Raw genomic sequence first — 16,953 nt, forward strand, 5'->3', positions numbered from 1 at the left:
AAATACATTTGAATCTGAATACTCTAAAGCCCTGACTAATAGAACGGGATGCTCTGGAGCATCAGTGAGAACATTAGCCTAGGGTCACTGTGGCCAGTGCTGAGTGATGGCATTGGGCTGTGGAGCAGTTGAGCCTTGGTCACAAGTTTGTAGACACCTGCTTACCAAGCCTTTTACCTGAAATTAAGGGTGATAAGTGATTGACTGCATTACAAGAGCACCAGTGAGGTCTGGTGTCAGACCACAACAAAAATGATCCCAATCAAACACTGGACACTGTCTAAATGAAATGGTATGGTTTTATTGTTATTCAGTGGAAGAAATACTGCTTCGACGATGAGCATACGCCACAATAACAAACAAAATCTGAGAGATTTTCTGTGATGGACTGAATCTAGACCAGCTCTGTAAATGAATTGGGGGCTCGTCACAGATATAAACCTAGGACCTCTCGCCCCTAAAGTGAGAGTCATGCATTAATGTTCATAGGGAGGTTGTGATTTGTGAGGTTAAAGCTGCATTAAGCAGCCTTCTTTGCCTTAAAATAGCAGCTTGTGTATGTGAATCATGTTCCACTGACTGTAATACTGATATCACTGTTACTCCAGGCACAGAACACTGCTACTGCACTATGGAAACTTGAAAATGTTCTCCAGCACTGCCTTATGTTGTATATCCTGTCATTTTTGTAAAATCCTGTAATATTACTCGACCACCTCAGTCCACATGACATTTTAGTGGTGTTTCTGTATCTCCCAGCTTGTCAACAAATGCATGTGTAAAGTACGTCCTTTAGTGGAGGCTCAAAAACTGTAGGGGGATCCCAAGAACAGGAAATGCCAATTCTAATATAATGCTGCTTTAAAGACTAGATTAGTTTTTATTTTTTAATTTTTTTATTTTTTGGTATACAGCCCACCCTAAAGTACTAAAGACGACCAACACCAGCTCTCCAGCGCCAAATGATTTATTATAATTCATCACTCTGCTGTGGTGTCAATGACCAAAACTGTAAGATCTCTTGAGGCACAGTTTGGTACAAAACTCCACAGTGTTGCTACCAGTAGGTTTCCTCCTTTAAACACCAACTCCCAGATATTCACTCAATGTTCTGCCATTTAAAAATAGTCTAATTTCTCTTTGGAACTGGAGTTCATGGTCGAGTGCAGTTACATCAGTAGAGATCTCAGTCAAGCAATTAGAAAAAAATGTCTTCAATCTCCTTAAATATATAAATAAATAAATTTTAAAAAAGCATGGGTGGTGGCCTTGTCATGAGTAAGGCTTTTAATCTTGCTAATAGGGGATATTGTGAACCTTCACAGTGAAGAAGGCTGCAAGTGAGCAAAAAGTGGACAGTAATTCAAAGCAAGCTAAAATAAATGCTGTCCAAATAATGAAGTAGGTGTTTAGGTCATAAAACAATCAACAGAATGGGACCCTTTGTTCAGTTATTATAGACGACGTAACATCAGGGATCAGTTGGTTAGCTCTGATACTCTGACACATGATCAAACTAATACACTACCTCGGATCAAGCCACTGTTTGTTCTCTGTAGAAATTGCTGTGAATGTGAAAATGCTGTGAGAACTAAGGCAGTCAGTAGGGATGTCACACAAAATTGTGTATGAATATGACATAAGAATGTTTTGATGGATTCACTGTCTGCACTGTGTTCAGTCTAAAAGACTTCATCAGGACCTGCAGTTTGCTTGTAATTTTGTTTGAATATTCCGAATAGCATAATTACAGATTAATTATTGTTGCATGTAATACATTTATTTAGTTTCATTAATGGTATTTTGATGTACTAAAGAGATTTGATTGACTGTCTAACATTTAAACAGATGTTTTAGATGTTTTCATGTAAATACATGTATTTAAAACAGTATTTCTACATTTTTTGTTTATAGATTTAAACTGACTGTATCAATCCCTTTCTATCTTATTTTGTGCAAATACTGTAGAACCTTGTATGCATGTAGTGGGTGGTCTTTGTGTGACATGGTCATGTGATCTGTCATGGATAAACTGTAATATGTGTCTCCTATTAGATATTTCCTATTTCCTCCATTAAAATGACTTTTAAAGTAACATTATGTAGAATTTTCACTTTAAAATCCCTGTGATGCTTCACTGACTGGAACAGGGAGAACGGCGTCTCCAAAATTCCCATTCCGGGCCGGAGCGCTGCTGCTGCTACTACACTATGGAGGTTTGGTGGTGGAGCTGCAGGAGGAGAACCTCTCTCCAGAACTGCTGTGTAACGCTGCAGAACCCATAGAGTCATATTAGTGTAAAATCCTGTAGTATTACTCTACCGCCTCAGCCCACATGTTGCTCCACCTTCAGATCAAGCTTCTGCAGCTCTCACACTGTCCAGAAATGCATGTGTAAAGCGTTTCCTTTAGTGGTGGGTCAAAGCACAAATAAAACTATAGGGCTCTCTTGTGGCTGAATGCAATCAAATCCTTTTTTAATACCTTTGATTTCAGGAGAAACATCATATGATCAGGTCATCTGCTCCAGATGCTCAGAGCTTTTCCATAAAGATTATAAATCTGTGAGTGAAAACCTGTTTCAGTCACCTTAAAACAGCTGATCTCACTCATTAGAAGGGCTATCTTAACATTTTTAGCAATACACTGTATGGAAAAAAGTATTGGGACACCTGTTCATTCACATTTTCTTCTGAAATCAAAGGTATTAAAGAGTTTCTCCTGCTTTTGTTGGAGTAACTGTCTCTACTGTCCAGAGTAGAAGACATTTTACTAGATTCTGGAGGAGCATTGCTGTGAGGATTTGATTGCATTCAAGAGTGTTAGTGAGGTCAGGATGTTTTCAGGATAATCACTAGTCCACCTTATCTTTCCCAACTCCCTAACGCATCCTAAAAGTACTGGGACCACCATCATTCCAGAGAACACAGTTCTTCCACTGCTCCACAGCTCAATGCTGGGGGGCGTTAGACCCCTCTAGCCCACACCTGGCCCATGGTGCTAATAGGTTTATGGTTATTTGCTCCAGAGTCCCGTATTATACAGGCAGTACGTCTCTGCCTGTAAAAGATAGCCTGGGTGTGTATTTGCATTTACATCTGTGTCAGCAATGGGTGCAAGAAACTGAATACATTCATTTTAAGGGATGTCCACAAATATTTGGCCACAGTTTCAATCAGCATGAAAGGTACAGCATGCGCTCGGAAAATGTACGAATGCCTCTTAAGGTATGAGCATTATAACTGAAGGATCAGAAGGATCTAAACTACAGCAGTAAGACAGTGAGTAATCCATTCAGCCCAGCTTACAGAGTAACACCATTCAGGGCCAGGGATCATCACTCAGAGATCACACGCACCTGTGCAGCATCCATTTCATTTAGCATCACGATGGAGGAGCAATTGTAGTCAAACACGAGTCTCCAGAAGTCAGCCACAGTGTTGGGCAGTGGGTGCTGCGTCACGATGAAGGCCGCCGGCTGTTTGTGACTCTGAAACAGCAAATAAATAAATAATAAATAAAAAGCATAAGCCGGCTTTGACCTGCATTTTGGAGGACGAAGATGGAAAGTAAAGGTTAACAAATGTCAGCCGTGTTGCACGAATGTGGCACACATGCTGTTTTGCTCTGGGAGATTTTTGTGCATGTCAGAGTTTCTGGGAATTATTCAGCTTTCTGGACAAGTGGGTAAAACACACACAGACATGCTGCACTTCCAGAGGTTTATCAAAAAAGCTGCTGTGGCTGTTATTATCTCTCCATCTCTTATCCTGTCCCTTCCTCCAGCATGTGTGTGTGTTCACCGTGTTTGTTTGGATGCTTAACAGCACCTATTTATCTTATCGCTAACTCATCAGAGAGGCTATAATCAGTGTATGAAGATGTGTTGAGATGTTATCTCATCTTCTCATGGCTGGACCGCTTCGCTTTTATGGCAGAACTGCTGTGTAATCACTTGTACAATTGGCACCGATGCTCAAAGTGGCAGCCAGGCATTCCCAGTCCCAGAGTGAAGCCTCGGAGAGGAGGGGTGGGAGGATGGATGGATAAGAATTTGGCTTTCTGAATCACGTTTTGGTTCCAATTAGAACTGTGAGCAAAGTCTACAGACTCCAGGACTTCTGTAGAACCACCAGAGACGGCCACGGTTAGTGGAGTGAGTTCATATGGCCAGAGACATTTACATTTGGATTCATCAGTAATATTAATATAAACATTTATTGATTACTAAATCAATCACAATTATAAAGGTAAAGCCCTAGTTTGCAGTTTATGAGCTGTGTGCTGTACACAGAAACACACTAAATATGCTAATTTCCCTTGTTTATATGTAATTAAGGGAGGACTTCACAGAAAATGGGTGGAGATATTAGAATTAGAATATTTATTTCTCCTTTTTAAAGCAGGTGTAAATTAGCAGCAGTGTCTCAAAGGTGAGGTGCAGAAGCAGTGGAAACAGTGGCTAGGAAGTGACACGAGCTTTGAACGATTATTTGAAGAATACATGAATAACCACCCTCAGAATAACAGGTTCAGCTCTCAGGGTCAGATGGGTGTGTGTAGGAAGACAGTAGAAAGCAGAAAGGAGGCTTGAGTAGCTAGCCTGGGTTGGCCAGACGTTTGGACCTGTTGGTTCGAAGGTTGATCCAAAGTGTTTTTCCTGTTTAGTCAGAAGGTCGGCCTGATTAGTAAAAAGTGTGGCCCGGATTGTTGAGAAGGTCTGCCCTCACTGGTCAGACTGCCATCTCAGATTGGCCAACTATTGGGCCCTGATTGGTCAGAAGGTCCATCTTGATTAGTCAGATGTTTGTGTCTGATTGGTTAAACACTTGGCATTGAATTAGTCAGAAGGTCAGTCCTGATATTCGATTTGCCAGATGTCTGTCCCTGACTGGTCAGAAAGTCTGCCCTTATTGTTCAGGTTGCCCAAAATGTGTACCTGATTGGTAGAGGTGTTGTCCCTTATTGGTCAGAAACTCAGCTCTGATTGATCAGGTTTGTCCCTGACTGGTCAGAAGGTTGACCCAGGTTGGACAGATGCCTGTGCCTGATTGGCCAGAATATTGGCACTAATTGGTAAAAAGTTCGGCCCTGATTGGATGGTGGACCCTGATCAATCAGAAGTTTTTCTGTGATAAGAAAAAAAAAATTGCCCTTGATCATCAAAAGCTAGGCCCTGATTGGTCAGAATGTGATCTTAGATTGGTCAGATGTCTGCCTTTATTGGTCAGAAAATAATTTGTTGCTGGTAAAAAGTTTAATCCTGATTGGTAAGAAGCTCAGCCCTGATTGTTCAGAAAGATGACCCAGGTTGGCCAGATGTTTGGCCCTGAATGGTCAGAAAATTGGCACTAATTGATTAAAGGTTCAGCCCTAATTGGTCAAATGCTTGACCCAGGTTGGTCAAATGTTTGTTCCTCATTGGTCAGTAGGTAAGCCCTGAATAACCAGAAGGTCATTGCTGATTGCAAATTAAGGAGCCACATAAGTAGCCATGGCAATGTACTGTAGTAAACAGTGATTCTTCAGAATCAGCTGGATAACCCAGAAATCCTGAGATTTACAACACTGACCGAACCATTCCAGTCTGTAGCTGCTTTATTGTCACTGGAGAAGGGAAAAGGTCCTTCACTCACATCCATCAGTGCTGCGTTAATGTAGTTGCTCGACTCGCCGTCCACAGAGATGAGAAAAGGCAGGCAGCGGTCAACTGCCAGAACGTCCATGCTTCGGTTCTTATCGTGGTTACGGGGAAGGAGGCCTACACTGCAGTCTTCTGGCCGAACTCGTGGAGTCACAATGTTCAGCGTCTGAGAGAGAGAGAGAGAAAGAGTGTGAGAGAGCGAGATGTTAGTGTGAATGACAATTTTTATATACGCTCTGACTCACAAAGCACGTTCAAAACCTGTTTAGAACCGAAGAAAAAAATCTCCAAACATCTCAGGCTCGTTTATTTGGAGGCGTGTATGAAACCTATCCCTTTTGCTCTACAGCCCAAACCTTAGCCGGCGCAGATGCTTTACTGAACTGAAGGTTGCCCATTACTTATGTATGAGGCTTGCAGAAGGAGAGAGAGCGACAGAACGAGGGGAGAGAGAGTGACGGGAGTGAAGACAGAGTAAAATATGGCTTATAAGAGAAAGAGAATGAGCGAGAGAGCTCAGGGTGAACAGGGACAAACAGATATCCATCATTTTCTACAAGATGCCTCACAGATCTGAGCGTTTCCCTGGTGTCAGACACCGGGGGCCACCGTTCGTCTCCCAGAGAATACAAAGCGTGAAAGTGCGGTGAGAAGAAATAGCTCTGCTGAAGGGTTTTATGGGGCACTAGCAGCTTGCCAATGGCTCGTTAAAAAGCCCTCCTGACTGATATCTCACTCATGGCGCTGGCAGACACCTACTTCATCTCAATGAGCTAAGCCTGACCATGACTTTCATCATGCGCCATCAAGTCAGCCAAACATCCTCCAAACACACCAGAGAAATGGTGCTGGCTGGGTTTGTCAGAAGTAACAGCACATCCAAAGCAAACCTCCCCCTGAAACATAGAGTCTGTCTTACATAACGCCCCACAGAACTTTGATGAATAATTTGAAGATGGTGGTTTTGCAGGCAAGGTTGCTGCCCAAAACAAAGGGTAAAGGCTTTAAGAAGCAGGTTTATACACACTTGCTGTATGAAGTATTTATGAATCTCACCACCTTTCTGCTTTTCATGCTTTCTGAAGCATCTCAGTGGGGATTCAATAAAAGAATTGGGGAGTTTAGGCCTTAAAAGTTACTCACTTATTTGGTAAAAAAAAAACGAAAACAGTTCAAACTGTGATTCAGGTGGTTTTATTTCGCTGCTTTCTGAACCCAGTCCTGAGAGTACTTTTCCTGCTCCACAGCTCCACTCAACTCAAAAAGTTCAAAAGCTCAAAACTGATGAGCGGAGTTAAGTGCGGCTAAGAAAGGTAAGGGCGAGGATAGGTATATGTATTAGATGGATAAGGTATGGTTGGATGTGGACATGGACAAGTAAGAGTATTGATGTGTATAAATTGGTGTGTGCATGATGGGTATGAGCATGTTTTCTTATGAATGAGGATGGATCTGGATGATTGTATGGATGGGTTTGGGTATAGATTGCTATGGGTATGGATAGGTTTGGGTATGAATGGGTCTGGTTATAGGCAGTTATGAGTATGGATGTGTTTGGGAATGGATGGGTCTGGTTATAGGTGGTTATGGGTATGGATAGGTTTGGGAATGGATGGGTCTGGTTATAGGTGGTTATGGGTATGGATGTGTTTGGGAATGGATGAGTCTGGTTATAGGCAGTTATGAGTATGAATGGGTTTGGGAATGGATGGGTTTGGGTATAAGAATGGAGGGTTTGAATGGGTATAATGCTCAAATTGGAATGCTACACATCTTCAGTCCATGCATCAGATTTATCAAATTAAAAAGACATACAAATAAAACATTTTCTAAATCTAATATATATGTTAAACTATTTATTACACAATTAGCTGTGCCTGTTTGTTGTTTTGCTGCACACGTGAGCATGATCAGGATTTGTGATCCTGAAATCATTAGTTAAAATACTGGTGGAGTGAATAGCCTGATTGATTATTTCCTCTTATTTACCTGAAACTCATCTTTGATCTGGCTGGAGTTGGTCTGAGGGTCCAGTCTGCTGATATTGTAGTAGATGGCCCGGAACTCACACACAGGGATGGCTGTGTTACCACACAAACATGCCTCCAGGATGGCATCGTGCACAAACACATACTGCTCCTGAAAGAAACACAGACAGACATCAAACAGAGCTTCCACACTGTATGCAGTGCATCAACAGGAACATGAAGGTGGATAGGACATTAAATAATACAAGAAAGGGGGTTACACTCTACTGAAGGACAGTATTCATAAGGCTACATTGTAAATGTACATTTTCCCATTTGCTTTGGGACAGAGAAAGCTTAATGTTGAAATGCTAAATATACAATCTATATATATATATATATATATATATATATATATATATATATATATATAAATATTTTGTTATTTAATACTTTTGCATGTGTTATGAAGTTTGAACCAATACATCCTGCACTATGAAAAATCATACAGAATCACACCATACCGAAATCATCGAAGCATCATTTTACTGGCTATGAATTCATTTCATTGTTAAATTTGGCTCCACTAAAGCTACTAACATGCCACCTCACCTCACTGAGGCTAGCTAATTACAATCCTCACACCAGACGACATGCATAATTCATAAACGATCCCACCAATGCCTCTTCAGGCCCCAAGCTCTATCGGAGCGGCCGCTGTAAAAAGTTATGGATGATCATAAATTAAATATGACAATGTCTTCCATAAACGCACACTTTAAACACTCAGTAAGCCCACAGTTCGCCCGGAAAACAATCTGGGAAAGACACGAGCCGAAGTCATAATTCTGCTCGTAACAGGAGGCCGTCTGTTTAAATTCCGCGTACAGCATCCCGAGGCGACGCCGCTGCCCCAACAGCGGCCCTACAATGAGACCACGGGTCCACTCCAACATGCAGAGCGATCAGTAAGAGCTGGAATTGCCCGCATTTCAGCTCAGCGATGCCCGTGGCTTAAGGGTTTGAATGTTAATTTTGGGCCTTTGATCCTACCCTAGCTGATGTTGTGCAGACTGACCTCTCTTAACCATTATTCCATTAGCTACAGTAAGCACTTCCCGAGAAACAGAGCCGGAGAAAAGGCTTTTTAAAAGATTAACTGCATTGTGTTGCTTTGTTGCTGTGGATTATCTCTGAATCGTGGGTTATGAGTGGACATGATTTGTCCCCGGAAACCCATTACAGAGTCTGGCTCGTTCTCATGTCTTTTGAAACTGAACGTCCTGGATATGCAGCGTATCTGAGATATCAGACAAAAGCATGAAAGGACGAACAGCATGTCGTCTTCTGCCAGGATGATTCCATCAACAGTTATGCAACTCCATCATGCATTTGTCGGAGTGATGGGGATATAGAGAAGCATTTCTAAGCAATGGTATGGTACATGCACGTCCACAACAGACTGAATTACATCAACCCAATATATCAGGTGTATTAAAAACCAGCAGCTTCAGGATCATGCTGATGCTCCACTGTCTGGAACAGGGAGAACTAACAGGGCGTCTCCATCATTCCCACTCCGGGCCGGAGCGCTGCTGCTGCTACTACATTATATGGAGGTTTGGTGGTGGAGCTGCAGGAGGAGAACCTCTCTCCAGAGCTGCTGTGTAACACTGCAGAACACATAGATTCATATTAGTGTAAAATCCTGTAGTGTTACTCTACCACCCCCACCCACATGCTGCTCCACCTTCAGATCAAGCTTCTGCAGCTCTCACACTGTCCAGAAATGCATGTGTAAAAAAAGCTGTCCATGAGGGGGCGCTCAAAGAGTGATTTGTATTTATAGTCTCCCAAACATGACGTCCAAAATGTGAAACGGGCAGTTGTTCCTCACATTGTATCAGAATTTAATGATGAATGGACCAATAGAAATGCTCCAAAATTACATTGACTTCCATTGAAAATGAGGAAAGTTTTTCCTCCCATGAAATTGACGTTTATTCAAAAAATTACATAAAATGAAATAAATGTACTGTACTGACATAAAGGTCCTTACACTATTTTGAGGGTCACCTGCATACAGACTTCATAACACATGCATAAGCAGTGAATGATGCATTTATCATCATCATCATCATCATCATCAACCAGTATGTATACTGGAGCAGCTCATGCCAGTGATGCTTTATGAAGTAAATAAGACTGTGTTGACATAAATGGCCCTAAACTACATGATTTATTTTGGCTTTATTTATTTAATGGCAATGTTTTTTTTTAATGATGCAATAAATTAGTTTATTCAAACATCTCTAAGAACCTCCTCAAACAGAGAACCACCAAGTGAAAGGAATGCTGCTCCCTTTTCCACTAGAGGGCACCCTTTTTAAAGCTCATTCTACATGCAGTCTGTCTGTCTGGGCAGGTCTGTCCACGTTCTGGTGGGAAATATAGCCTCATAAACGCTCGCTTAAACACACTCTGCCTTCTGTCCGGACTGCAGAACCTGTGCCAAAATCTGTAACTCCACAATCCAGAAAGTGCCCACATGCTGCAGCTCCCCCGTACTTTGTATTCTGGGCCAGCTGCGGTTTATGTGGAAGGGAGCTAGGTTAGAACCTGCAGGCTGCCCGATAATGGCCATGCAATTCAATTTCTTCAATTCAATTTAATTTATATAAGACTCGCTCTAATGTCATCTTCACAGGCTGAGGCACTTAGGTTAGGCGTGACTGTATTGAGAGAAAGGGAGAGAGCGAGGACGACAAAGAGGGAATGTTTAAAAAGGAGCAAAAAGAGAAAGATGAGAAAGGAAGCAGTGAAAGGATGAGATGGGTGTCATGTCACTGATCTGGAGGTTTAGTGGAATAAGAGTCTGTCCATTACAGACAAAAAGGACACTTAGAGAGCACAATGGTCTGGATATCTGCTGGACAGATGTCAACAAGTGAGGATTACCTGGAATTACTTTGTTTGAAGGCTTCGTACAGAGGGGCTACATCACACAACACTTGACCTTACGGGACCTTTAACTAAAAGCTAACAGTTTATCTGCATAGAGGCATTATAACACATACATAATACTTTTTACTTTCTCTGCTTTCCCACTTTTCCTATTAATGTATACCCTTCTTATATTCGATTCAATTTTATTATTATTATTATTATTATTATTATTATTATGCAATAATTGCTCTTTGGGTGTAGCTGGGACCTTTAGATCTCAATTCCATTCCCTCCCATGTACTACATGTGATGCAAAGGACACTACAGTCTCCTTGAATCCTTGAATAATCAATCTAAGCAATACTTTTTATGATGAGCTTATGCTTACATACATGATGACATAAGATTTCTATGAAGTAAAAGAGATTGTGACATCTTAAAGGACCTTAAACTAAAGGGTAACACTTTCTACTCTACATAAGGAGATCTGCAAAGTTTATAAAGTAAATTAGATTGTGTTGACATAAGGGGCCTTAAACTAATAATTATAACATTGTTTTTAATAATAAATTATAATTATAGCATTGTTATGAATGTTTAGTTCCATGCTTGGATTGCGTATAAAGCAGAGGTCTAGTGAAGAACACGTTCAGTTCTTGAGATGATTTTGCTTGATTTCATATATATATGAAATTCAGTGTTAAATTCAGTGTTTTTTCATTATTTCTATGTTATGTTTATGTCATTTAAAATATGAAGAAAAACATATGGAATTATTTAATAAACAGTTTTAAACAAACCAGAATATGTTTTATGTTTTAGATTATTCAAAGTCGGCACCTCTTGCTTAGATAACCGCTTTGCACATCTTAGCATTTTCTCAGTCAGCTTTATGAGGTAGTCATCTGGAATGGCTTTCAGTTAACAGTTGTGCCTCTTTAAGAGTTCAAAATGTTTTTGTCCTCTTAGTGTGTTTGAGAGCATCAGTTGTGTTGTGAAGAGGTAGAGTTGGTAAACGGTGAACAGCCCTGTCTGAGTAATGTTCTAATCCATGCGCAACTAAGTTAAGAAAAACAACAATCCATCGTTACTTTAAGTAACGATCGAAAATGAAATGAAGATCAGTCAATACTAAACATTTCAAGAACTTTAAAACTATCTTTACGTGCAGTCGCAAAGACCATCAAACGTTCTGATGAAACTGGCTCTCATCAGGACCATCCCAGAAAAGAAGGTTCATCAGCCTCAGAAACCACAAGTTAATAGAGTACTGTTAAGTTTACTAAACAATTCCTTATGTGTTCCTTCATAGTCTGGATGACTTCAGTATTATTTTACAATGTAGGAAAAAAAGAATAAAAACATTGAATGAGGAGGTGTTTCCAAACTTTTGACTATATATATATATATATATATAAAATGATGAATGATTATGCATGTGTTATAAAGTCCAAATGAAGGTAGCTTTCAGTGCTACTAGACAGGCTGTGGGTGAGCGAGTGAGTGGGCGAGAGGGAAAACAACCCCCTGACTATGAAAGGAAGAAAATGATTGGACGATAAAGGGAAAAGTCAAACAGTGAAAGGGCTAAACGGGTTCACGGGTAGTTTGCTCACCTCAGTCTGAACCATATTGACTCTCTGTGAGCGCAGCTCTCTGATGCAGTTGAAAATGTCCACCACGCCTTCGTTCTCCGCCATGTCCAGCATGATATCCACCGCGATAAAACAACCTGTTCTTCCAGCCCCAGCACTGGGGGCGAGAGAGAGAGAGAGAGAGAGAGATTACAGATTACACATTTTCCACATTACACATTTAATTACATAATGAATTACATGTCAAGATAAGTCAAACTAATTTGTATAACTTTGCCATCACAAATTGGCTTTACACAATCAGTAATTAATAAAAGACAAACAGAAAAATAAATAACATCAATAGACATAAATTTACATGTATTTCTGGCTTTTTCAGTTGGTTATTAAAATCATATTAAAAAACTTTAGTAGCACTTTGTTTTGTGTTCACAGCTGAACTTTAATATATTTAATACATTAAAAAATATTTTGTAAAAAAAAAGCTAAACCTAAAACCAACCCTAACTTAAAACCCATCCTAAAATCCGAAAATCCCCTAACCCTAAACCTACACCTAACCCTATCCCTGTTGAGCTGAACAGAGGACTGAGCCAAATGGAGAACCAGGTCAAATGTAGGGTTGAGATGAACAGAGAGCCGAACCAAACCAAAAACTGCTGAATGGAGAACTGAGCTGACTGGAGAACTGAGCTGAATGGAGAACTGAGCTGAATGGAGAACTGAGCTGACTGGAGAACTGAGCTGACTGGAGAACTGAGCTGACTGGAGAACTGAGCTGACTGGAGAACTGAGCTGACTGGAGAACTGAGCTGACTGGAGAACTGAGCTGAATGGAGAACTGAGCTGACTGGAGAACTGAGCTGAATGGAGAACTGAGCTCACTGGAGAACTGAGCTGAATGGAGAACTGAGCTGAATGGAGAACTGAGCTGAATGGAGAACTGAGCTGACTGGAGAACTGAGCTGAATGGAGAACTGAGCTCACTGGAGAACTGAGCTGAATGGAGAACTGAGCTGACTGGAGAACTGATAACCAAGTTGAACAGAGAACCAGGCCAAATGGAGATTTGGGCTGAATGTAGAACCAAGCTAAACTGAAAAGCAAGTCATGTCAAGAGTGAAGCCAAATGGAGAGCTGAGTTCAACTGCGAACCATGTTGAACCAAGAGCCAGACAGCTAAATGGAGAACTGTGCTAAAAGGAAAAGCGAGCTGAACAGAGAACCAAGTTAAATGAAGAGCCAAGAACCAAGAAAAGAGCCAAATCAGGAGCAGAGCCTGAAGAAAAAGCAGGGTGCATGAAGAAGGAGACCGAACTGAGTCAAACCAGAGAACCAAACCAAATCCAGAGCCAAATTGAACGAGAGCCTAGCCAAACAGAGGCTGGAGCTAAATGGAGAACCAAGCTGAATAGAGAGATGAACCCGGAATGTCCGGAATGTCTTTGTTTTATGGTATGGACATGTTAACCATCGGGGGTTTGAGGTTGAAGGTCAGGGTCATGAGTCTCTTCTCTTGTTATTCTTTCTTTACATTACCAGAATGATGAGAAACACCTGTGTGATCTATATGCTGCTGCCTTCCTATTTAAACAGCCGACCTACAGAGGTTAGGGAGAGAGACGAGACTCAAACTGGCTTATGCTCTCTCTCAAGACTCTGTACTTCTTTGAAATAATTTTTTTTCACACAAAAAGACGGAGTCAACACAGCATTTCCTGATCCTCTACACAACAGCGCTGCAAGAAATAAAGAACAACCGGAGAACCGAGCTGGACAGAGACTCCAGACTCCAGTGGAAGTGAACGAGCGCTACGCTGACGATGAACAGCAGAAATAGGCTGTGTCACTCCCACTGTGCTGAAAGCAGCCGAGCTAACACAGCAGCACAGACACCGTTCAGACCCGCCTGGAATCGGGTCGACACCTGTGACGGTCAGGAGGGGCGAATCAGCCTCTGACATCAGCCTGATTATTCTGAAGAGTGGGCGGGGCATCACTCTGCTCCTGCCCGAGGAGAGGCTCACTGCTTCCCAGCTTCCCAGAGCTGCAGTGTGTTCTACTGTATGTCTACTGTTACTCAACAGCTCCACCACGTTCTACTGCTCACACACACACACACACACACACGGCCCCAGACTGACACAAGTGAGGCCGCGGCTATTTGCCCTGACCCTGATGTTAGATGTTAAGGAAACACACACCGGGCCACCGGTATTTGTGTGTGGCCAACAAGCCATCAGTCACTCCAGATCCGCACCACACACATACACACATAAACACACACACATTCACAAACACACACACACACACACCGCTGCACCACAGATTGCCTGTCACTCGAGGTGATTAATGATGTGACTGGCGAATGAGAGAGAGAGGGGAGAGAGAGAGAGGGAGGGAGGGAGAGAGAGAGATAGGGAGAGAGAGAGAGAGATAGGGAGAGAGAGAGATAGAGAGAGAGAGAGTTAAAGGAAAACTAGAGGAAATTAGAATTTGCCACAACTTCACGCCAGTCTTCCCAACACTTCATCCATTTCTTCCTCTTATTTCCTCTTGCTCTCTCGCTCACTCACTCGCTCACTCCTCTCTCTCTCTCTCTCTCTCTATTCCTCCACTCTCTTGTTTCCTCTCTCATTTACTGGCCCTGAACTGGCTGAATGTCTGTTTACTGAGAGCATGTTCACACTGGTTGACCAGCTGAGCTCTTCACCAGTTCCACCTCCACTTTAATTTGGAGTTTGATGGTTTAAGCTGGTCTACCAGCTGATGAGGTGTGACCATGCTGGTCCACCAGTCAAGCTGGTTAAGCCAGCTAACTATCTTAGCTCCTGACCAGCACCGAGCATCACCAGAGCATCATTGGGTTTGCCTTGATTGGTGTGTCAATGATGTACCACACCATTTGGCGGTGCTGCTCTACACCAATTAGAGTCCTTGGGCAAGACTCCTAACACTACACTGACCCTCCTCTGTAGTACGAGTAACCTTGGAAGTCGCTCCGGAGAAGAGCGTCAGCCTATATGGCCAAGCTTGTTGATCAGTATGGGTGGCATAGCCAGCATGACTATCATGACCATGCTTGTCCACCAGCACGACCTATCATGACATTGACTAGTCAACAAGTACGATCAGTGATGACCAGGTAGATCAGTGCATCCATCCAATAACGCACGGGTACTGATCAACAGCTTAGAGACTGGTCTCACTTTCAAGGTTTAATACTAAAGGTAAAGGTTCAAGTACTTGTCACTGTGTCCTTCACCTTTGAGCATATGTGGTAGTGAACACACACACACACACACACACACACACACACACACACACACACACACCCTAGTGAACTTGGGGCAATGAGCACACATACACCCAGAGCGGTGGGCAGCCAACTCCAGTGCCCGGAGAGCTGAGAGGGTGAAGAGCCTTGCTTAAGGGCCCAACAGTGGCAGCTTGCCAAGCCCGGGTATTGAACCCACAACCCTGTCATCAACAGCCCGGAGCTATAATTATGAGCCTCCACTCGCCCTATATTATTCAGTTATGGCTGCTGTCCAGTGAGAAAGCATTAATATTATTATTAATACTTTTTAACGCTTTTATCTTCATACTGTTTCTGTTTATGTAAAGCTCTTTGAACTGCCATGGGGTAAAAAAGGCGCTATACAGATAAACATGCCTTGCCTTACCAGTGTATGGTTGTAGGTACGCTTGTAGTTGGATGACCAGCTTGCCAATCAAAGAACCACCATTTGTCTGAGCCCTGTGCTCTCCTGTCTGGTGTGTTCACCAGATTTATGAACTGGACTGGGCTGTTCCTGCCTGCCTGAGTTTTGACCCCTCCTTGTGACGACTATGAGAGTACTGGATGGCCTGTAGTAAAACGACTCAGTGAATGTGTCGTTGGTTCACACTCCTCCCTCGTTACAGTACCTGGCGCACGTTATTTACGCTGTTAAATCAACACATAAAGATAAACTGCATGCTGAAGGCAAATATCGCCCGACTCCCATCATGCTCTCATATACACTGTAATTGTTTTGTCAGTAAGTGATGAAATGTGACTGTAAATGTTAATAAGATCCTTCGTTTCCTTCCTCACTTTCTCACTCAGTCTAACTCTCTCTCTCTCTCTCTCTCTCTCTCTCTCTCTCTCTCTCTCGCTCTTTCTGCTCCGGGGAAGTGGCAGCGCCTGGCACTTGAGCTAATCCACTCTGAAAATGTCTTTGTCACATCCGCTTTGTCTCGGGATTCCGAGGCCAGGCGCAAAATTGCACCGTGCCATTTAACAGCCTACTGCCGTCACCTCTCATTCAAAACACACGCTGCACAATTACGTCCAGTGTGTGTGTGTGTGTGTGAGTGTGGAAGGAGGTGACGGAGTGCACATGTTAGAATGTGTGTGAGAGCACGTCTTCCTGTTCCTCTGCAGCAGTGAGCATCTGTTTCTGTCTCATTTGGGGTCTGTGTTTCTCTCTGAGCTCTGACTGCAGACGCCTGTGGAGAAGCTTCACTCTCCTTTAGCTCCTTTACCGGCACCATATGGATGGACAAAAGTATTGGGACACCTGCTCATTCATTCGTTCCTACTGAAATCAAGGGTATTAAAAGAGCTGATCCCGCTTTTGTTGGAGTAACTGTCTCTACTGTCCAGAGATTTTGGTGACAAGAGTGTTAGTGAGGTCAGGATCTATAAAGGACCACTCCAAATAAAGTGTTTGTTATTTATTTATTTGTATGGTTTTATTGTTATGGCTGATTTGTATGTGGTGCAATACTGAAATATTAGTCCTTTCTCTGGACT

At 42.3% G+C, this 16,953-nt stretch overlaps 1 protein-coding gene across 1 annotated transcript in view; it reads right to left on the reverse strand.

The window, feature by feature from the left end:
• Positions 1-16,953, reverse strand: part of ptprt (protein tyrosine phosphatase receptor type T) — a 218,938-nt gene that overhangs the window by 15,641 nt on the left and 186,344 nt on the right. The window contains 4 exon segments of the mRNA XM_072683369.1: positions 3,359-3,490; positions 5,637-5,810; positions 7,634-7,783; positions 12,174-12,309. Of these exon segments, the coding sequence (XP_072539470.1) occupies positions 3,359-3,490; positions 5,637-5,810; positions 7,634-7,783; positions 12,174-12,309 (592 nt within the window).

This window comes from Salminus brasiliensis, chromosome 7 (assembly GCF_030463535.1).
Source record: "Salminus brasiliensis chromosome 7, fSalBra1.hap2, whole genome shotgun sequence".
Taxonomy (NCBI): domain Eukaryota; kingdom Metazoa; phylum Chordata; class Actinopteri; order Characiformes; family Bryconidae; genus Salminus; species Salminus brasiliensis.